The following is a 23,129-nucleotide window of genomic DNA, read 5'->3' as shown; positions in this document are numbered from 1 at the left end:
CAACTTTAATTAGTGTATAATGTAACAAAATGACATCTATTTGTCAGTTTCATTACAATACAATAGCCCCCCAAGACTTTTGTAAGTATGAACATGCGAACAAAATTCTGACCCCAGAATAATGGAACTGCTAAAAAATATGATTTTAAATAAATTAAAATCTTTAATAGGACAGTTTTCTTTTAATTTTGCTTACTTTCCACCCATAGCATTTGGCAAGACATTAGGTTTAACACAAATTGTGTTACACAAGGTAAAGGAAAACATACAATTGTTAATTTTAAGGTAAATGAAATACAAAGGAAGATTTACAATTTTCACTTAGATGAGTCTATAATGTCGTAGCACTTCACAGTAAACCATTGAAAGGTTGTAACTTTTGACTATTGGTTTGTTTTACTTTCTTTTGTTCACCGCTGTACTCAATACTCACAGTAATGTCCCACACTGTCCATCTGCATTCAGCTGCCCTCCCTTAATAGGTTTGATTTCTGCTTGTACTGAAGCAAGTCCATTTACACAGCTTAGCTGTTTGTATTGCTTCATCATTGATTACAATGCCATGTTATCAAAAAATCAAATTCAGAAATCACCTCTTGGTTACATAATGTTTATATGTAACTACATGGTTAGGATACGTATTTATCCTTCTGGTAATGTTTATCTAGTGGGAGAACTTTACAGGATCTGTCTGAGTGACACTACACAGATATCGACTGGTCCAAAAAGGATCCCTTAACTAACAATAAATTCAATAAACTTGTGATACAAATGCATTAACATATTGCGTGTAAAATGTCGTATCACAAACTATGACACCTAAATGAAGGATAAACAAAAATTAAATTGTTTTCAGAAGTAAAGCTACAGTCTGTCTGTTACAAGAGTTCATATTCACAGTAAAAGTGCAAGGGTAGAGTCATGGGTGTTTGAAAGTATTAGGATGATATGTATATATCAAACTTAGAAAAATATTACTGCCCATGCTGTGCAGTGGCCAAGAAACAAATATACAGTAATTCATGTTGTTTACTTAAAACGATTCTCCCTCTTGTTTGGTTGGTTATTTCAACAACTTAGGTTTGTAGTAATTAAGACTCTGCCTTTAAGATTAAAAGAATTAAAAAAAAACTGTTCATTGTTGCAAGACAGATTTAGTGCTGATTAGTGATTTACATTTTAAGTGCTGTCTCATCGAGTGTAGTGTGAGAATGTTACACAAGCTAAAATTACACACATTATCAAATATCATCCAAATTGCATAAACATATAAAAATATCATGAACTGACATGATGAGCATATTACACAAAGAAAATTCATTGCAAACACTCCATACAGCAAATACATTTTAAAGAAATAATAAACATTTTCAAGGACAATAGCTTTCTCAGAATAGTCTTTCCTCTTTTGTTTACACAATTTCAATGAAACAATATTCCTTAGTCTGAGAACTTTCCTGGATTTAGGATACACCAATTGGTATGCATTAGGGTGTGGATTCTCCACAATCTCGAATGGACCCATGTAGATATCAAAGAATTTCTTTATTTCAGAAGTTAACATTTTTGGTTACTCATGAATTTTACTAAAACATAATCTCCAATTTTAAACTTGGTTGCTTTGATCTTGCTATCATGTTGTCTTTTTCTAATTTCCCCATTTTATCATGGTTTCTTTGACTATGGCTTCATGTTCATACAGTCATCATTGTGCATGGTGGAAATTCTGCAAGTTCAGTGGTAATGTTGTCTGGTTTTTAGATGAAACATAATTTCATAAGGTGAAAATCCTGTGGGAGTATGTTGCAAGTTGTTCATGACATCTTCAAAGTCTAGTACGTGGTTTTACCATGTAGGATGTTTATGACTGTAATATTGTCGCAGAAGAAGCTGAGTAGCACTGTGGTGTGGTGGGAATGATACTAAACTGTTGTATGGAGGGTCGTGAGTTCAAAACTCACCTGGACTGCACAATTTTAATTTCTATATTCGGTTTGAGTACAGTCTACAAGTATCCACAAATGTCAAGAAACATTGTACTGGAATATTCTGTAGCTGTATATATACTGTATGTGTTCTGGCCGGAGGCAGTTTGCCCCACGCTCTTGTATGTGAGAGTACTGAATAAACCTCCGTTAAGTGAAGTTAGTGTTCATCATTCATCTTTTTCCATGTGACAATATGTACGACATAAGTGACCAATCTCACACATATACCTCTCAGCCGGGTTTGATGACATATTATATACGGATATTTGAACATGTTTGATTCCTGACTTATTAATAAAGGCTTTCCAAACTTTTGACAAAAACTGTGAACCGTTATCCAACAAAATCACTTTTGGTTTCCCGACGTTTAAGAAAGAGTCTTTTTCAACTTTTGTATGTCTTTATCTGTGGTTTTTCTGATAGGATATGACTTGATTAATTTAGAAAATACATCCACCATGACAAAAATGAAGCAGTGGCCACTCCTACTCCTTGGAAGAGGCCCATAGATATCAACACCAACTAAATCTGGAGGTTGTGCAGGAGTAATGTTTTGGATTTCATCTTGATGTTTCTTGTTACTTACTTTGACTCGTTAGCACTTATCACAAGTTGGCAGTTCTTTTCTAACTTTCTTGGCCATGTTGTAGAAGTATATATTTTCTTGTAATTTTTGCATACATTTCTGGATGCCACAATGACCATGGCTCTCATGTGTATACCTAATTAACCTTTCGGCTTCATCTTCAGGCCAGCATAGTTTCCAGTTTTCAAGTCTTCATCAGTTTTCCTAAATGCTGTACCCCTAAACACCTTATAGTACTTGTCTAATTTTTCATAGTTCTTTTTCCCTAAACAGCTCTTTTTTATTTATTTCTAATTTTTGTCATGATTCTGGCTCCTCCTGATTCTATCACACAATGATCTAACAACTTTTTCATCTGTGATCCCTTTAAAAGACCTCATTTTAAACTGTTTTTCTTCATTCTGATCAAAGGATCTGCAAATATGTTGTCAGTGCCTTTAATATACTTAATTTCAAAGTGAAATTGTAAATACAATGCCCATCTTGTAAGCCTAACATGATAGAACTTGCATTCCTGTAAATAGCTTAAGGCTTTATGATCAGAGTATACTATAGCCTTATGTCCATGTAAATAGGTCCTGAATTTTGGAAATGATCACTGTGTGGCTGATAACTCTCTTGCTGTGGCTGTATAGTTTTTTCCCATGCTTCAGTACCATTCTGCTTGCAAATGCAATTGTAGAATGAACTGTTTCCCTATTGACTTATTTTTCTTGAAATAATTCAGCACCTAACCCATAATCACTACTGTCAGTATGTAAATAGAAAGGTAAATTGAAATCTGGTCTATGTAGCAGGTTCTGGTTATTCAGTTCTTTTTTTATTTTGTTGAAAGCCTCTTGACAATCTTTACTCCATACCCAGTGTCCTCCTTTAATAAGTTACTAACACAGGGTGTGATTAAGCTTTGTTTGCTTACAAATTTTCTGTGGAACCCACATAGCCCATAAAATGATTTCAGTTGTTTTCTGTTATGGGTTATAGGAAACTCTGAAATAGCTTTAATTTTGTGGATCTGCCAAAATTCCTTTTTCTGCTATGATATGCCCCAAAAATTTTAACTCGGGTACTGCAAATTTGCACTTTTCCAGTTTTATTGTGATTCCCTCTCTTCTAAGTTTCTCACATGCCTGGCTAAAAAGCACAACATGCTCATTCCAACCTTGTTCAGTTACTAAAATATCATCTACATTAATCACTAATTAGAATACAAGTTCGTGCCCAAGCACATTGTCTAAAGCTCTAATGAATTCCGCTACCAAAGAGTTCAACTGAAAGGGGTAACACAATACAGATAGAAACGACCATTGTATAGAAAAGCGGTGTATTTCCTAGAGTTGGGAGCCAGGGGTACTCGGTGAAAGCCTGAGATTAAGTCTAGACTTGACATTAATTTTATATCCTTGAACTTGTGCAACAGCTCATCGATGTTTTCAGTGTGGTCTGTTCCCCTTGACCTGGAGTCAAGAACTGTCCTCACTCTCCCATTTCTCTTTGACACAACTACCAGGGGTTATTATAAGCAGTGATATTCCTTTCAATAATGCCACACACTTCCATCTTATGTAAATCTTTCTCAACCACTACACATTTTGCAATGGGTACACCATAAGGTTTTATGAAAAATGGATCATGGTGCCTCACTAACAAAGTACATTGGTAACCCCTAACTTCCCCTGCAATGTTGCTAAAGACATCACTGTATTCCCATAACAAAGACTCTAGTTCCTGTTTTTGCTTATCATTTAGACCACTAGCTTCTGAAATCTTAGTATTGGTACAAGTGTTTTGAAATCTTCTTCACTTAAGTCTAGCTCTGGTATGTCTTTGTCAACATATCTTTTCTCCTTTACAATTTATAGTATTAAATTTGTTGTTACACAAAACTGTATTTAATCTGACAAACTTGGTGAAGACACCCCCCGCCCTCCATTTGGTGGTGTTGTGATAGGTTTTTGTCCTCCCCAGTCAAATCTTACATCTACACTCCTAATCCATGACTCTCGAGAATACAGTCCTCACTGAGTCCTGGTATAATTAGGCATCCATGGGTAAATGTGACTGCCTCAGTTGTAAAAGATAACGAAGTTCGACTTTTCACTACTTTACTATGTTTTCCTGTAGCACCATTTATTTTCACCCCAATGACTGGCATTTCAATGTAGTCTTTCTCGCACTTCAGCTTTTTGGTTAGTATTTCAGATATTCCCTACACTTGACTCCCTGTGTCCACTAGGCATTTGCCTTCCGAGGTACCAACTTTTATTCTAATGAATGGACTACATATGTCATCACCTTTTTCAGACTGAGCATATTCATACAACAAATCATTTTCAATTTCACTAAAACAATGACTTCCTGAATTGCAGTTACCTTTATTACTGTCATCTTTATTACCTACTGTCATTACATTAACATACACGTTATTAACACTGTCACTTGCATTGATAATTTAATTAACCCAAACATTTTCAGCAGTATAACATTGTTTGTCACTAAGGTATTTATCATTCAGTTGTTCAACAATATGTTTATTATTTTGCCACCAAATTTGACACATATTGAAAATAAGTTTTCTAACTTACTATCATTTCTAATTGCATCACTATTTAACCACATATTATAAAGAAATTATTCACTTTTGTTCATTGCAAATGGTAGCTTACTTGCACAGTCAGTTTTACTGTTCAGATAATATTTATCATCTACACATGTTCCTTCATAAGATGTTGGATTACAGGACCTATTGCTTGTGACACTGACATTAACACTACTTAAATTGTTAACAACATCCTTGGGTATATCTACAACATGCACATCAGTTTCTGCCAGACACCTAATGCTCCCATTTCCTCTTTCAAATGAATGAAATATTTCTCACCATAATCATGTACCATTAAATCTTCATTTTCCCAAATTCTACAAAAAATCAACCTCTCTCTCCTGAAAACTTACAATGTTGCTTTCACACCCAAGTGTATTTAATTCTTTGCTAATGAAATCAGTGTCAGCAAGTTGCTCACCAGGTTCTCTCATCAGTGCTTCAGTTTCTAAATCGTGTAAATCATTAACCTGCTGGTCCTCTGACCAAACTACAAGTTTCTGCCCATTCATAAAATTCAACTAAGTCAATTACTTCCTCTTACTGTTTATTACAACCAGTGTGTTCATTCCTCTTACCTGCATTTTTAGTGTTAGATGAGGAACAAGTGTCATTCTTAACAGGTACTGTATTTACAGGGTAGTACACATTCATAAGATAACTACTCATTACTTCAGATGTATCTTTTGCTACAGTGTAGTCACTGTTATTGGTCCGTCTATTATCTATGATTTTTGCCCCACCTCATGGACCGACAATGGAGTGCATGCTAGTTTTTTACTTAATGATTTCCCATGCCATTTTGACTCCTGGTGTCACTATGTTTATGCCAATTCCCGTTCCTGTTTTCAAACTCCCTGTTATTATTTCTGATGCAAGTCTTCCCAGATTGTCCTCTTGAATGGAAATTATGGTTTTCCGTTAAATTGAAATTATTATTATTGTGACTATTTTGTTCCCTATGATGAAAACTATGGTTGTTAGACTTACTGTTTCCCCTTCTGTTAAAATTAGTATTTCCCCAACTATGATCCCCACATCTCTGTGTGTGATTGAAATAGTTTTTTGGTTTCCCCAGTTTGTCTATAATTCTGTCTAGTTTGTCCGCGTAGTTTAGAAATTGTTCAGTGTTGTCATATGGTCCATAAACTAGGTCCCATTGCACATTAGCTGGCAACCTTCTCTTTGAAGCATCAATCAGTGTGAGCTCATCAAAGGGTTTACTCAAATGTACAAGTTTCTACTATTGATTTTTACAAAACTGTTTCATAGCCCCCTGTGTATCCCTATAATTTGGTCCATTCAGAACTCACTCTTTATGCTGGCTTGTTTAGTTTGAGACCAGAACCATTTTAAGAACTCTATTTCAAATTCTGCATAAAACATGCCCATAGAAAAATTTTGATAGGCCCATGACAAAGATTCTCCCTCCAAATTTTTTTTTTTTGCAAACTTAATTTTCAAACTTTCACTCATATTAGGCGGAACGTTGTCCTTATAACTCTGCAGAAAGTCGACAGGATGCAAACTACACTCATTAGAAAAGTTTTTAAATGGAATATTAGATAATAAGGTACATGTGTTCATAGAAATATTTTTGTTAGATACATCATTGCTAAGTATTTCAGGTTTAACTCTGATATTGTACTTTTTAGTTAACTAACATTTGTCTTAGTTTCAACCTCGTGGAGTGTTACTATGTTACTGACTGTTTCCACTTCATCATTCATAACAGTTAGTTTTGAACCTACTCTACTTTCAAGACCTAGAGCCATAGCTTTTACATTTACACAAACTGTACCTTTTTGTCTGTTAACATTAACAAAACACTTTGCATTTTTCTCTCTGCCTGTGATCAGTCCATTTTTACAGACTGAATTTTGTTACTCAGGCTAGATTTTACTTCTCCCACTTTAGATTCAACTGCCAAAATCTTTGTTTCTGTCCTGCTAAACTTCCTGTCTATCTTGGATATGCCATTGCGAAGTTTATTACCCCAAAGTAAGACTTACCAATTTTTTTGTTCATCACTCCCTCGAGATGTGATACTTTCTGATTTATGACCTGAAAACTGTCTGTGACCATCTGATTCATGTTTTGTAACTGTTCCTCATTAGCTTGTAAGCGTGCTGCAACTGTTTGATTTAAAGCTAACGGTTGTTCCATCATTTGTAACACTGATTTTATGTTGATCCGCTTCTTTGAATGACTCCTCTTCCATTTTTATTGGCATGTCCAAGTCCCCAGAGAGTAACAAATTTTCACACTCAGCACCACTTTCCTCTTTTGCAACAGTCATTTTTGTAAAATTTCACAAACAAAATAGTAAAAGGAATAAAAAGCACTACACAAATGTACTTATCGTTTCAGTCTGGGTCTTCACTCGTGTGTTCAGTCCACTATACCGCTTTGTTTCATCTCCCTTGACTTCCATGTATTGCACTTCTTTGCACCATGTGCTTATTAGATGGCACAGTGGCCCCATTTATCATAGACCCACTCTATTATGATGCAACGTTATCTCCATAAGGACACCGTTACGGTGTGGCTAGTGGCTGTAAAGTACTTTGTTTAGCTGGCCATGTGTGTCCTTTGTTGATTAGATTAGATTAGATTAGATTAGATTAATACTTGTTCCATAGATCATGAATACGACACTTCGTAATGATGTGGAACGTGTCAGGTTAATGAAAGATGTCTGTACAAGATATTACATTACACAAAATATTGCATGACTCTAATGCTTAAGTTAGTTTTTTTTCCCTCCCTTAATTTATATCTAAAAATTCAGCCAATGAGTAGAAGGAGTTGTCATCTAGAAATTCTTTTAATTTATTTTTAAATGTTGGTTGACTATCTGTCAGGCTTTTGATGCTGTTTGGTAAGTGACCAAAGACTTTTGTGGCAGCATAATTTACCCCCTTCTGTGCCAAAGTCAGATTTAACCCTGCATAGTGAAGATCATCTTTTCTACTGGTGTTATAGCTATGCACACTGCTATTACTTTTGAACTGGTCTGGATTATTAACAACAAATTTCATAAGTGAATATATATACTGTGAGGTTGCTGTGAGGATCCCTAGATCCTTAAATAGATGTCTGCAAGATGACCGTGGGTGGGCTCCAGCAATTATTCTGATTACACGTTTTTGAGCAATGAATACTTTTCTACTCAACGATGAATTACCCCAGAATATGATACCATACGAAAGCAGTGAATGAAAGTAGGCATAGTAAGCTAATTTACTGAGATTCTTATTACCAAAATTTGCAATAACCCTAATAGCATACGTAGCCGAACTCAGATGTTTCAGCAGACCATCAATGTGTTGCTTCCAGTTTAACCTCTCATCAATGGACACACCTAAAAATTTTGAAAATTCTACCTTAGCTACAGACTTCTGTTCAAAGTCTATATTTATTACTGGAGTTGTGCCATTTACTGTACGGAACTGTATATACTGTGTTTTATCAAAATTTAAAGAGAGTCCGTTTGCTGAGAACCACTTAATAATTTTGTGAAAAACATCATTTACAATTACATCACTTAGTTCATGGTTTTTGGGTGTTATTACTATACTTGTATCATCAGCAAAAGAACTAACTTTGCATCTTCATCAATATGGAATGGTAAGTCATTAATGTATATCAAGAACAGTAAAGGACTTAAGACCGAACCCTGTGGGACCCCGTGCTTGATAGCCCCCCCAGTTTGAGGAATCAGCTGTTGTATTAACATTACATGAACCACTTATTTCAACTTTCTGCATTCTTCCAGTTAAGTATGAATTAAACCATTTGTGCACTGCCCCCCTCAAACCATAATGATTTAGCTTATCTAAAAGAATTCCATGATTTACACAGTCAAAGGCCTTTGAGAGATCACAAAAAATACCAATGGGTGATGTCCGGTTATTCAGAGCATTTAATATTTGATCAGTGAAAGCGTATATAGCATTTTCTGTTGAAAAGCCTTTCTGAAAACCAAACTGACATTTTGTTAGTACTTTATTTTTACATATATGGGAGGCTACTCTTGAATACATTACTTTCTCAAAAATTTTGGTAGAGCTGTCAGAAGAGAGATTTGGCGATAGTTGTTGACATCCGACATATCCCCCTTTTTATGCAATGGTTTTACAATGGCATATTTCAGTCTATCGGGGAAAACACCCTGCTCCAAAGAGGTATTACATACGTAGCTGAGAATCCTACTTATCTGTGGGGAACAAGCTTTAAGTATCTTGCTGGAAATGCCATCAATTCCGTAAGAGCTTTTACTTTTCAGTGAGTTTATTATTTTACTGATTTCAGAGGGAGAGGTTCGTGGAAATACAGTTGTTTCAAACTGCACAGGTATGGCCTCCTCTATTAGAAGCCTTGCCTCTTCTAGTGAAGATCTAGATCCTACTTTCTCCACAACATTAAAAAAAAAAAAAGATTATTGAAAATATTTCCAATTTCAGATTGTTTGTTAGTACACTTGTCATTCAGTTTTATGGCACTAAAGTCTTCCTGTGCTCTTGGTTGCCCTGTTTCCCTTTCAATAATATTCCAAATTGCTTTAATTTTATTATCAGAGTTACTGATCTCAGACATGATACACATGCTTCTGGATTTTTTAATAACTTTTCTTAGTACCGCACAATAGTTTTTATAATATTGAACAATTTTGGGGTCAGTACTCCCTCTTGCTGTTAGATACAGTTCTCTTTTACGGTTGCAAGATATTCTTATTCCTTTAGTTAGCCTAGGTTTTTTTATATGTTTTCTTGGAATTATGTTTCACTGTTTTCTTGGGAAAACAATTTTCAAATACCCTTAAAAATGTATCGTGAAATAAGTTATATTTTAAGTTTGCATCGGGTTCCATATACACTTCATCCCAGTCTAGCTCCTTTAGTCTTTCCCTAAAGTTTGCAGTATTTATATTGTTAATTGAACGCACTGCTTTGAAATTCTGATTTGATATACTGCATGGAGCTATGCCATGTACTGCAACTAGCTGTGCACCATGATCTGAAAGACCATTCTCAACAGGATAAGCATTTATGTCCTTAAACTTATCTTGGTCTGTAAAAAAGTTATCTATCAATGTCCTGCTGTTCTTTGTTATCCGAGTAGGAAAATCAATGACGGAGCTCAAATTGAAAGAACTGAGTAATACTACAAGGTCATTCTTCCTATCACACTCTTTCAGGGAATCAACATTGAAATCCCCACAAATGATAATTTGCTTCCCCCTGTCTGACAGATAGCACAACAAAGCATCCAAGTTTTCTAGAAATAGCTGGAAATTCCCTGAGGGGGACATATACACTGTTACAATTATGAAAGTTCCATCATTTAGTTTTAGTTCAGTGGCACATGCTTCCATATGTTGCTCTACACAAAATTTTTTAGTTTCTAAATGTTTTGCGCTGTGGAAGCTTTTGACATTTATGGCAACTCCTCCTCTCATCATATTATCTCTACTTACATGTGCAGCTAATTTGTACCCATTGATGCTAACCTTTTGCGTATCAGTGACAAAGTGATGCTCAGACAGGCATAGTACATCTATTACATTCTCAGTTTCTATATCTTCTAAACAAAGCAGAAGCTTATCAATTTTATTCTTCAATCCCCCAATATTTTGATGAAATATACTAACATTTTTCATTTTACTTTTGTGAGTATCTTGAACTTTTTTAACATCTTCAGTACTTGCCTGGCTGAGTTTCCCACTGGACACTGATCTTACACTAAAAAAGAGTTACCACCATGAGATTGTAGTTCCTCCCCCCTTTAAATTTCCTGCTATCAGCCCAGCCAGTTTACCTTTCCCCTTCTTGTTGAGGTGTAGGCCATGTCTAGTATAGTCCCATCTACAGAGTGAATCAACAGGAACCACACCAATGTGTGACCCCGCATCAGATCCAAGTAGCCGTTCCAACTCCAAATTAACTCTCCTGACAGAAGAGCTCAAATGAGGCCGGTCGTGGCACTCCAGAACCGACACAAACCCAACACTGGTATGACTCGATGCCGATGCAATATTTGCCAGGTCACACTCTATGCTGTACCCCGGATCTCTGTCAATACTGTTGCCCGGCCCATCCACAATAACCACGGTATCTTCCTTAGCAAAGCCTCTACACAGTGAAACCAAATCCTTTGTAACCTGCCCCAGTCCAGCACTAGGTTTGAAAAAACTTGCGACCTGGTATTCTGACCCTAATTCATCCTGCAGAAGTTGGCCCACACCCCTACCATGCGAACTACCTAGCAACAAGACTTTCTTTCTCTTTGCACACTTCCCTACCTTCTTATTCAATTTGCTGCTGAAAGCTTGTTGAGCCCTGTCTACATCTACTTCTGTGAGAGGCTCATCAGTTTCCGACTGAGGCAACAGGTCAAACCTATTTTGTACATTAATAAGCTGTCAGAAGAATTTCTTGGCCTGTTCCTTATGCCTGTTGCCACTTCCCACCCGTTTACCCTTCTCCCCCCCTTAACCTGCACAGTTCTCGTCTAGCCCCATCTAACTCAGCCTGAAGGGCAGCAATTTTCCCCTCCTGTTCCACAATCTTTCTATCTCTAGTGCATAGCCTACAGAACCACTGATGAGTCTCGCTCATTTTCCCAATTCCCACGCCACTACAATCTCCCCAATGAAAAAAGTTACTACATCCATCACACCAGACCCCGGAGCTAACGATTCTACGGCACGTCAGGCACTTTACACTCGTGGTACAAATCGATTTTAGTGACAGAAAGACAATTAAGTTACCGGAAAACAATGAAAATACGTGTATAAAAAATTAGGCCTACTCGCGACAATGTAAACAATGGTTCAGAAGTTTCTTACTGGAAATTACTTAAGAGATGACGATACTCTACAGATATAAAGGGGCAGCAAACGTATTTGGCACACTAAACTATCAGTAAATGCACTTAAAATTGCGGTATGAAGTTTAATCTGAAAGCTCAAAAGTTCGGCCAGGCCCCGATATGTAAACAAAATGAACTTTGCTTGATTACTTTTTAATGGTACACTTGAAGAGCACTATAATTAACGTAATAAATTAGTTTAAAGTGTTAGAACAGTTTATTACTACTAAAATTACTTATCTTGTACGGGAGCTGTGACTCAAACGTCCGTATAGCAGGCGCAGAGCTACCAACTTCTGCTGCTGAGTGCCCATTGTCCATGCAGTCTTGTTGTCTAGGCGATGGTTCCTTTGCTGCTCTGGGTGCAAAGTAGGTGCAGGTTTTGATTATCACTAGACTATCAAAATCATGATGCAGGAGTCCATGGTTTGTTTAAAAAAGCACATATTTATTGCCAGAACTTGAAAACAACTACTCTCGACCACGGCCAAAACTCAAGTGGCCGAAATCCCGTTTGCTCACCAAAGATCACAGTCACAGCGACAAGAAACATACAGTTTCTATATCGATTGTTGATTGCAACACCTATCCTAATGTCATATTAAGCAAATGCTTTTTAACACAATTTTAGTTAGTGTATAATATAACAAAATGAGGTCTATTTGTCATTTCCATTACAGATCCTAGTCACCTAGTGGTGTTTCAGAAGGTTTTGGCTTTGTTTTGTGCTTGAAAATGATCATTGGATTAAGTTTAGTACCATCAGCACAACACAGGAGGACAACAGTGTAGTGCATTTTTTCATCTTCACTTGTTTTTTATAGTTACAGTTTTAGCACCTTTCATGGTGACAGTTCTGTTACTCTCCTCATTAAATGTCAGAGGAGTTGTATCCATATTCACTATTTGTCTTAGTTCCACACTGGTTTTCTTTCGATGTTGAATAATAAAGTGATGGAAAGATAATACTTTCTTTTCACATGCTTGTGGCATTTTCTGAGATATTTTGGTTTTGGTTTGCATGCTAAGTCTGTGATACTTCATAAACCTGTAGCACCCGCAAACTTCACCCTTAAAGCCTGGTAAGTTCCATTGTAGTGCTAGCTTACGAGCATTATTTGATTCATTTTGTATTAATTCCAGTGCCATTTTGACGGTATCCTTGAATCAATTTCCATACGTGATATTGCAGTTGTGGGGATTTTGCATTCAGCCCTTAATTTGCACATTTAAGTCTTCCCCTTCAAATAATACTGTGTATAGATAACTGTCTGAAACCCAGGACTGACAACAGTGAACGTTTGGGGTTTAGATTAAATAATGTTCAAATGAATAGAAGGTGTAGATTGTATATTCATCACAACAGAGATTTTTCTACCGACAGTCACTTTCACATAATGGGGCAAAATACCTGAGCATTTATAATGCAAATGCTCAAAATTCATAAATGGCCAGGCATTTATGCATTTTAAAGTTAAATTGATAAGTGACAATTATAAAAAATTTCAAGCTGACTTTTTCATTGGAAAATGTGTTTTGTAAAACTGCTTCTTTAGTGTTTGGGTAACCAAGTTGAAAAAGCGTGCTTGAGAGTAAGGGGGGAGAATTATAAGCGGAAATAAATTAGACTGTAAACATAGCTTTTTCATCGTTAATGAGGTCAGTTTTATCTTCACAGCAGTGCAGCTGTACAAAAATAGATAAAGAAAGGAGCAGTACAGAAAACTATAGTCTGTCTCAAATGTCCCTACATCTGAAAATAATGCTTTTTTCCCCCACTGAAAACAGAATACATTCATCATCAAGAAACACAGGCCAGCTGTTTAATACATACAGTAATAATTTTTCTATCAATAATTGCCCTTCAATAGTATTCAGACTTGACACGGATTATAAAGTGTATTACATTACGTAGCGAATCAACCACTTCACAGCTGTTCAACATGGGAAGTCCCCCCCCCCCCCCCTCTCTCTCTCTCTCTCTAGAAGAGTAGAATAACTACATTATAAATGATAAGCAGCTGCCAGCAACACACACCATTCCTTGGTACCACAAGTTGGAGTGCCAGTAAAAAAAAAACATGCTCCTCTCTTCTTTCCTTTCATTCTTAGCAATAAAGGCAATGAGTGACAAAGGTTCAGGTGTAAACATTTACCAACTTTTAATATTGGGAGTACTATCTTGTCCCTTGTTTTAATTCATAAATCGTACTTTCTACCAGTAGAAACTTCCACAAATACTTTTTTTTATGAGTTCCCAAAATCTGGCAGAATTTGGGGATTTAAAACTGGTTTGGGCAACTTCCTGGCAAATATCCATTTATAAATTTCCTGCCCACTGGGCATTTGGCCTATTCACATCACTACTCTCACCCTCAGGTATAATTGGAAATTATACCTGAGCTCATTGACGCAGTTGTGCCCCAGTTATACTGTTATCATTGGAGAAGACTTCAATGATCCCACAATTGACTGGGGTAATTACTGCTTTAAGTGGTGGGCGTGATGAAGCATCATGTAAAATGGTTGTCAGTGCTTTCTCTGAAAACTACAATGGGTAGGTATAGGATTTTGGTTATCACCTCAAAAAAGTAAAGATATGTGATTGATTTTTTTGTATGTCTATATGGATAAATCTCTGCAGTTCTGGGTGCGAGTTGATGTCTCTGAGCCACGGTTCCAGGGCATACTGCTGGATCGTCTAAAGAAGAGTGACACAACCCATCTCTGCTTTATTAATGGGCTGCGACATTTTGTTTTGGCTGTGGTTTTGTGCTGTGGTTTGAAGATTTCAATGTGTATCAGGACTGGGGATGTGTGCCCATGGGCAAACAAAATGTTAATTGAATCTCTTTCTCGTCCCCCCCCCCCCCCCTCCCTCCTCCACTGAGTTATTAATTGGAACAATGTGACTGTCCCTTGTACTTAGGACAGATAGCCCACTTTACAACAGAAATACATCGATAAGCCAAAATATTAAGATCATTGCGCACTGTCAGTTTCAGTGTCCCATGGTGGTGTTACGGTCATATGATGCTGTATGGAAAGTATGTAAGTAGAACAGAGACAAATGGGGGAATCATTCTAGCAGTGATACAGGCCCCAAATCAACACCTACGTCTATACTGTGCAAACCACTGTGAAGTGCATGGAAGAGAGTATGTCCCACTATACCAATTATTAGGGCTTTTTCTCTTTCATTCATCTAAGGAGCCTGGGAAGAATGACTGTTTAAATGCCTCCTTGCATGCTGTAATTAATCTGGCCTTGTCCTCACAATCCCTATGGGAGCAATACATAGGGGATTGTAGTATACTTCTAGAGTCACCATTTGAAGCTGATTTCTTGACCTTTGTAAGCAAGCTTTTACAGGATAGTGTATGTCTAATTTCAAGAGTCTGCCAATTCAGTTTCTTCACTGTCCTATGCATCAGAGAAACCTGTGACTATTTGTACAGCCCTGTCTGTATATGTCCAACACGGGAAATCCACTAATTTGGTGAATGGTAATGAACATCTCCTCGGAAATAACAAAGCTGTTTGCATGTCACTGCCTTAAGAATCGTGGCAAGCAGTGTAAGGAGAGCGAAACCTACAAGGTGTTAGACATCCACTTATCACACAACATGGAGGTTTGAGGCTGAGCTCCACAGCAGATGACCTCTACATTTCCAATGTTGACCCAGCAATGATATCAGTTGTGGTGGACACAGGATCATTGAGCATGGACTGTGACTCAATGGAAATGTGTTGCGTGCTTGGGTAACTCAAATTTCTTGTTACACTAGGTTGATGGTTAGTTCTGGACACATCGTCATCATCATCCACATGAACATTTGCTAAAAGCATGCACTTTACCATGATTGCAAACCAGAGGGTGGAATATCATGTTCTGTGGTACATTCATCTATGCTTCCATGCAATTGTGTGACATTATTGCAGACCAGCTGCATCCTTCCATGCTAGAAATCATCCCCAAAGGCAACAGCATCCTCCAGCAGGATAACTGTCCATGTCATAAGGTCAGAATTACGCTAGAGTGGTTTGGGAACTGTGATAGTGAACTCATGTTGTCTGTCCATGAAATGCACCTGATCTGAAACTGATGGAACTCATTAGGGATGATATTTGGTGCCAGCTCTGTGCCCAAAAGCCACTGGCCTGTAGCATATAGGAATTGCATAACATATGCAAAACCAACTCAAGCCACCTATGTCAGGTACTTTTCAAATGCATGCCACATACAATCATTGCTGTATTGTGTTCCAAATGTAGAGGAACATGGTGTTGAACAAGTGGTGATAATGCTTTGACTGATCAGTGTATATTCATTCCAACGCCAACAAATAGACATACACTCTTTGATGATGTCCATGTTGAAACTGGTATCAGCAATTACGAAGCAGTCATAACAATAATCTGCACATATTATAAATTAAAGTTTGGTGCTGCATTTTTCTGTCTCTTAGTGAAGGTTTGTCTCAGAAACTATTTTAGGGATATTTCTATGGTTTTCACTAATAGATAGATTGATTCATGAGGAATGTTTGTGTGTTGTGAGAGCGTGGAAGGAGAGCATACGAAAATTCACCCTCCAGGTCTGTACACACATTCTTGTGTCTGCTGAATCAACATGCCTGGTTGTGGACCAGGGTGGCTGTCAACCACGAATAGAACTAGCCCTGCACAATAAAAGGGGAACCCTTCTACCAGCTGAATGTTATGCCATCACCAGTCACAGCTGGTTCATGTCGTGTGGACAGTGGGACATTGACTGCTAGAGTGTATGTATGTCATGTTATGAATTAAGTTAAGTAAAAGTAACTGGAGCCTTGCTATGAGAAGAAAACCTACAATTTTCCATAGGCTGTAGCAGTGATCGATGTGATCGATATTATTGGGGAATTCACGTGTAGTATCTGTACATGGAACTAGTGCAAGAATGTTAAAGGCACCATTCTTCCTTATAGAACTTCTCTCCAGTGATGCAGCAGAGTGAGGTCCAGCACTAAAGGTACTAACTTTGCTTGGCATTCATGCAAATGGCATTGATTACAAATTTTTAATAACTGGAGTAACTGGGCAATCAGTCATGATGGGCACACAGTAAGGTGTGGATTTGCAGACTGTTATAGTGCAGTTATGCTCAGCAATACATCAGTTAAAAGCAGATGCAGAAACTGGGAGGAATTGGGTCAAGTAAATAGTAGCCAATCCAAGATGATGCACTCGATTTTGTCACATGTGATACCATGTGCAGTTGTGCAGCTACTTAACAACAAATTTAAACATACACTTGTGTAATGGTAAAAAGAGGATAAACATTGCAAGGCCATCATTGAGCATCTCCACAGCATGCCTGTTTTGGATGGGGAATGAATCTAGCATTTTTAGAAATGAATTAGGAACATTAATGCTTATATGTATGAGCTCAGTGAAAATGATTTGCACAGTGGGGCAAAATTGTTCGGACAGTCAGCATTAGATGTGTTCCTGAATGAGCTATAGGGTGAAGTTGGTCAAGCAGTAAGATTGGCACTTCTATTCTACTTGTTATTCATGTCAACCAAGTCCTTGTTAGGTAAGGTTCCAAATACCTCTAAGTAAGTTACCACCAAAGTCAAACATGCCCACTTATGTCTAATGAGATTGTTGTGGGATCAAAGATCTAAAAAGCAATCAGTTACCCTTTCATAGGCCATAAATGCTACTGGTTCAGTAGCTGACCTGCTCGAGTATGGCTTTATGTGGTTCACATGCGCCATGACAGAGTAAAACAACTATTGAACGTTCCGTATAACTGGGGAAATGATTTTAAAAACTTTATACAGTCCTTTCTAGCAAAATCTTAAATTCCAGATGTCACCCTTCTTTAATACTGGACTGCTCAAATAAACTAAATCTCCAATGCAATATTTAGGTATAACAGCTACGCGGTCATGTTGAACAGCCATCTGCAGAAATGACTGATGATTTCGACCCTTTACACTCTTTTATACTTCATTTATTTAACTGGCGAAGTCCATGACATGTTCATTGCTCCTGACTCTTGCTGATGTTGTTAAGTCAAATAGCAATGTCATTCACCTGCCAGAGACAATTTCCTAAGAGCTGAATTGCGTGCTCACGTGGCCCTTCATGTTGTACACACTGAGTGCATATCGTATGTAGGTGTTCCACGAAACCTGCTTACTAGCAACATAGTGACTTATCATTTTCATGAGGGCTTGATGAACTCTTTCCACTTGGCTATTCCTCTCTGGATGAGCTGGCATTATCCTCCGCTTGCCAACCTTCAGTAACCTGCATATTTGCTGTAGTAAGTCGGAAGTAGAACTGGAACATTACTTGCTAATTATAGAAGAAAGTGAGTCATATTTCAAAATCCAGTCTTTGATAAACACACATCCAGCACAGTATCAACACTTAGGTCTGGGATTGGTGTCATTAACAGGTCTTGAGGAATGAGCCAGAATAGTTTCAGTCTTTTGTTTTTGGCAAGGGACCTACAATATCAGTACCTACCATTCTAAAGGTGTGCTTTGGTTTTGCCCACATCTTTCTGCTTATTGCATGAGTCATAATATGAAATGTAACTGTAGACATTGGAATTTCCATTCGGCCACCAGTAGATTTGCACTATTTATAGGTTAGTTGCTCACCTTTGTCCTGCCAATCTTGACATTCTTTTAACACTTGTTCTTGTAAGACTTGAGGTATGACAATATGGTTACCTTCAGCAGTCCTCCTGTACAGTATCCCATCACCAACTTAGAATTTAGGATTTTGTTTCCAGGACTGACACTGCACGTCACCTCCTTGTTTATTAATTCCTCTTCCCTGCTTTCTACTCAATCCATCCACATGGCTTTGCAGTTTTTAGGGTCAGTGAACTACCTCGAAATGGCACTCACTTCAACGTAAGACCCATCTGGTTAATGTACTGCTGGGGTCCTTGATGTTCAGCAGTTGGCCAACTGAGATACATCAGCTGTAGTTTATTCCATGCATAAGTGCACATAATTCCTTTTCAGTTTCTGAGTAATTGCATTCTGCTCTGTTCAGAGGACAGAAAGCAAATGAAGCTGGTTGCTCATCTCCATCTACTTCCTGTCATAAAACTGCCCAATGGCAAAACTGCTAGTGTTAGTTGCTAGGATGAAGAGTTTTGAGAAGTCCTGGCTAAGCCAACATGGGAGCCATTGTCAAACTGTTTTCAATGTTTCCATCACTTGCGAACGTTTGGAATGCCAAGTAAAAACTATTCCTTTTTTCAGTAAATGAGTCTTTGGTCATGCTGTGTCAGCACACCCCTGGATGTAGAAATTCACAGTGCTTAGGAATGTCTGCAGTTCTTTTGCATTCATCACTTCTGGATAGTTCTTCAAGGCTCCAACCAGTTTTAAGTTAGACTGGTCTCTGTCTGTGTTCTAGGAGAATATCAGACAAGTTAAATAGCACTGGTGAAATTATTTCCTTGTCCTCCAATGATACATGTTTTAATTTAGGAAGCAGCTCTTGTTCAGTTGGTTCAAGTGATTTGTCGGTTAGTTTCTTCACTCTGTCATTAGGTGGACAATAATTTACTACCTGAACATCATGCTCCTTAGTAAGTACTTCTATCACTTCTATCACATCTCCGTGGATCTATGTTTGGCACTGATGCTACAGTAGTTCCTTGCAGTGGCTCCACTTCTGCATTACTCACATTAGCAATGCTTACTTCAAAGTGCAATTTTCCCACTTGGTGCTTCTTTAATGACGCTGACTGGTTCTTGCTACATATCAATGCCTCTGGTCTATCAAGTCATCATTTACTGAAGGCTGTCAACAACAAACTACTTCTCTTGCACTTTGGCATCTTCATGTCGATATACAGAGTTTTTCCTGTTCCTGGGGGTATGCACTCACATTTAATCAAATGTACATTGTCTATAGCACATTACCTCAGCAGCACTAACATTCCTCCAAGTCTGAGACCATTAGGGTTCCCACTGCAGCTATAATTGTTTTGACCAAATCAGATTCTGTTTCTGTTACACTGTTCCGAGCATGGTTAGCTCCCAGGAAATCTAACCCCAACATACCTTCATAGTGTTTCTCTCTGCTCCTTAGCACTTGCATTTCGGTCACATATTCATATTGGCCTATCATGAAGTTAATCACAGTTTCTCCATAACTGTGCACCCTGTTATCATTTAACACTTTAATTATATGGTAGATGTATACTTTGAAACAGACTGCCTTTAGTTTGGTTATTGCTTTGTTTTTATTCCAGACAAAAGTATATAATACGGTTTCAGTAGTATTATTATTTCAGTTCCTGCATCCCTTGAATCTAGGTCACACAGATATTAAAGTGGTGCAATTTTATGTGCAGTTTATTTCAGAAGATGTTAGTATCCTATGAAAGAACTTCCAGTAGAGGTTTTATTGAGTTAATCACAGCAATTAATGCTAATTTTAGTGTGAAATCTGTTGAAATGAAGACATGTCTTTCAGGTCCCTGTTGCAACACTGACAGTGTCTTGCATGTTAGTGTTATTAATGTCACCTATTATAGTGATTTTATTAAGTATAGCAGTGTAGCCACACATCATAATTATCAGTAATGTGTTCAGTGCGGTTTCATTTGTAATCATGTGGAATAAAATAGGCTATATAGTCTGATGGACTGCTCTATTTGGATGTGTGAACAAACACGAGACTTTATTACCACAACATATTATTCATATGGTCTAATAAACTTCTACATGGCCACATTACAAATATTCATAGATGTTTATGATCCAAAAGTTAAATATTTCTTACATTGTTTTATGTTATGGGAACATAAGACTTTGCACTTTGCATTCAGCTGCTGAAATGGAACAGAAAAACGTTTGCTGATATATCATTGTAACTATTTGGCAGTTACACTTGTCATCACTAAGGGATTGAAAAGGCTGCACACACACACACACACACACACACACACACACACACACACACACACACACACTCTTTAGCAATGACTATTATTGTTTTTGTCACTGCAGATGATTATATCTAGTGCTGTTGTTTCATAATTATGTATGTATTTTGTTTTACAATTAATATCAGTATTTTACATTTTTTTCAGAATTATCCTAAACATAGACATCCAGGCTGGAACAAAGGCTCCATTGGCTATCACGCAGATGATGGAAAAATCTTTGTTGGTAGTGGACTAGGTGACCCATTTGGTCCTAGATGCTACAAAGGTGATCATATGGGCTGTGGAATAATATTTCCTCGTGATTACGTCTGTGATTATGACAGGTTTGATCTCTTACTGTCACTTATCCATGCTGTAACTTTAGCAAAAAAGTTTTCTTTCTACATCTACCAAAGTGTTGTAGGAGGAATGGTCAATACTCAGGAATATGACAGGAATGATAATTCAAAGCAAAAAAAGTGTAGTACAGATGGGCCTTAAAATGAATACATTAAGACATGTTTTGGTCCATACTATCACCTTTTGAAATATGGAAAGTAAAGAGCTTGCAGTAGAAGACATTTGTTACACTGTATCAAAGATGAAGTGCTCATAGTTCTTATGGTGTTTATTTTAGAGCTCATGTTTACTAGACCTTTTTGCTTTGAATGAACGTTACCGTCATATCCCTAAATATTGACCAGTCATGGGACACCTTGTATAAAATGCTTGTTGTTATTGCAGAAAAGCATTAGGTGACCAAGTTTTGAGTGAGAGAGAGAGAGAGAGAGAGAGAGAGAGAGAGAGAGAATTAACATTTGCATACAGTAACCTACAAGAAGTAGTCATAATGTTTTAACTACCTTCTCTATGATATAAAGTTACCCAATTAATTTTTTATTTGTTTGCAGATGCACATCTAAAGTCCATATAATACTGAAATCCTCATGCCACAATACTGTAGCACATTGCTAGAAGAGCCCAAAGTAAATGGCACAGCTCATTGATAAAGTGGAGATGGGCTGCACCATTTTGTTTTGGCTTCTCTTGTGGTGTTCTGTGGTACTGTAATGTGAGGATTTAAATGTGTATCAGGACTGTAGATATGCACCTCCAAACAAATAAAATATAAATTATTTAACTTAACTTTTTTTTCCGAGAGGGCTGTTAAAACTTTATACCACTCCTTGTACTTATGTTCAATTTCCCTCTTGTGGTGCATTATATAAGTCTAAACATTATTTGTATTTGTGTTGTCTTGACTGTTCAACAATATTATTTGGCATTAATTTATGTCACATTTTCAATACTTGCAAACTCATTCTTCAAAATCTGCATGGTACTTGCCAGTGACCTACAATCATTAAATTTGACAAGAAGCAAGGTTTCACAGTTAAAGTAAAAGGACAAAGTCTGAAAATGTTAATTTGTAACTATATCATATTAAAAATATTTTTTTACCATATGTTGTCTGTCTGTCCATCTGTTAAGACCTCTTTTTCCCAGGAAAGGATAGAGGTATCAAGTTGAATTTAACATCAAATATTGAGGTCTACTGTCCCTTGGTGGTGTAAAAAATATAAGCATCGTAGACAATGCAGTCAAAAGATATGGAAATACATGTCTCATATTTTGATATTTGCAACCTCACTCAAAACGTAGAGGTGAGCAGATGAACTGTCTATATAAAGATTTATGTAGTTCTCGCATTTTCTTGGAAAAGGACAAGCAATTTAGATTTGATAATTCTTTATTCAAAATATCTGTTACAGTTTTGTTTATATTATGCTGGTGGCTAGTTTCAAACTCAGTCGTGCATTTTCAAACAAGAGTTACAGTACATTGCAGTATCAGGAAAATGTTTAATGAAATAACACTAACATGACACAACTGAACTGTTCTTAATAACACAATTAACACTTTTAGATTTTAACTTATCTGCACTTGAAGTGCTTATCGAAACAATCCTCACCGACATATTTGGGTCACATAACACATTCTTATAACAAATCAAGTGATAATCGTATTACAGTGTGATATGTTCAACAGGTGAAACAGTACTGACTGCATGTACTACAAACAGGTTCACATCAAACTTCCTGGCAGATTAAAATTGTGCGCCCA

General features: G+C 37.2%; 1 protein-coding gene across 3 annotated transcripts in view; it reads left to right on the top strand.

Annotated features, from left to right (window-relative positions):
- Nucleotides 1-23,129, top strand: part of LOC126317526 (SPRY domain-containing protein 3-like) — a 183,825-nt gene that overhangs the window by 116,717 nt on the left and 43,979 nt on the right. For all 3 annotated transcript variants that reach the window (XM_049993198.1, XM_049993200.1, XM_049993199.1), the window contains exon 5: nucleotides 21,171-21,349. In XM_049993198.1, the coding sequence (XP_049849155.1) occupies nucleotides 21,171-21,349 (179 nt within the window). The remainder of the gene's footprint in view (nucleotides 1-21,170; nucleotides 21,350-23,129) is intronic.

Source organism: Schistocerca gregaria, unplaced genomic scaffold (assembly GCF_023897955.1).
Source record: "Schistocerca gregaria isolate iqSchGreg1 unplaced genomic scaffold, iqSchGreg1.2 ptg000634l, whole genome shotgun sequence".
In the NCBI taxonomy this organism is placed as follows: domain Eukaryota; kingdom Metazoa; phylum Arthropoda; class Insecta; order Orthoptera; family Acrididae; genus Schistocerca; species Schistocerca gregaria.
Note: the sequence above shows the minus strand (reverse complement) of the source record. Positions and strands in the feature narration are given on the sequence as shown.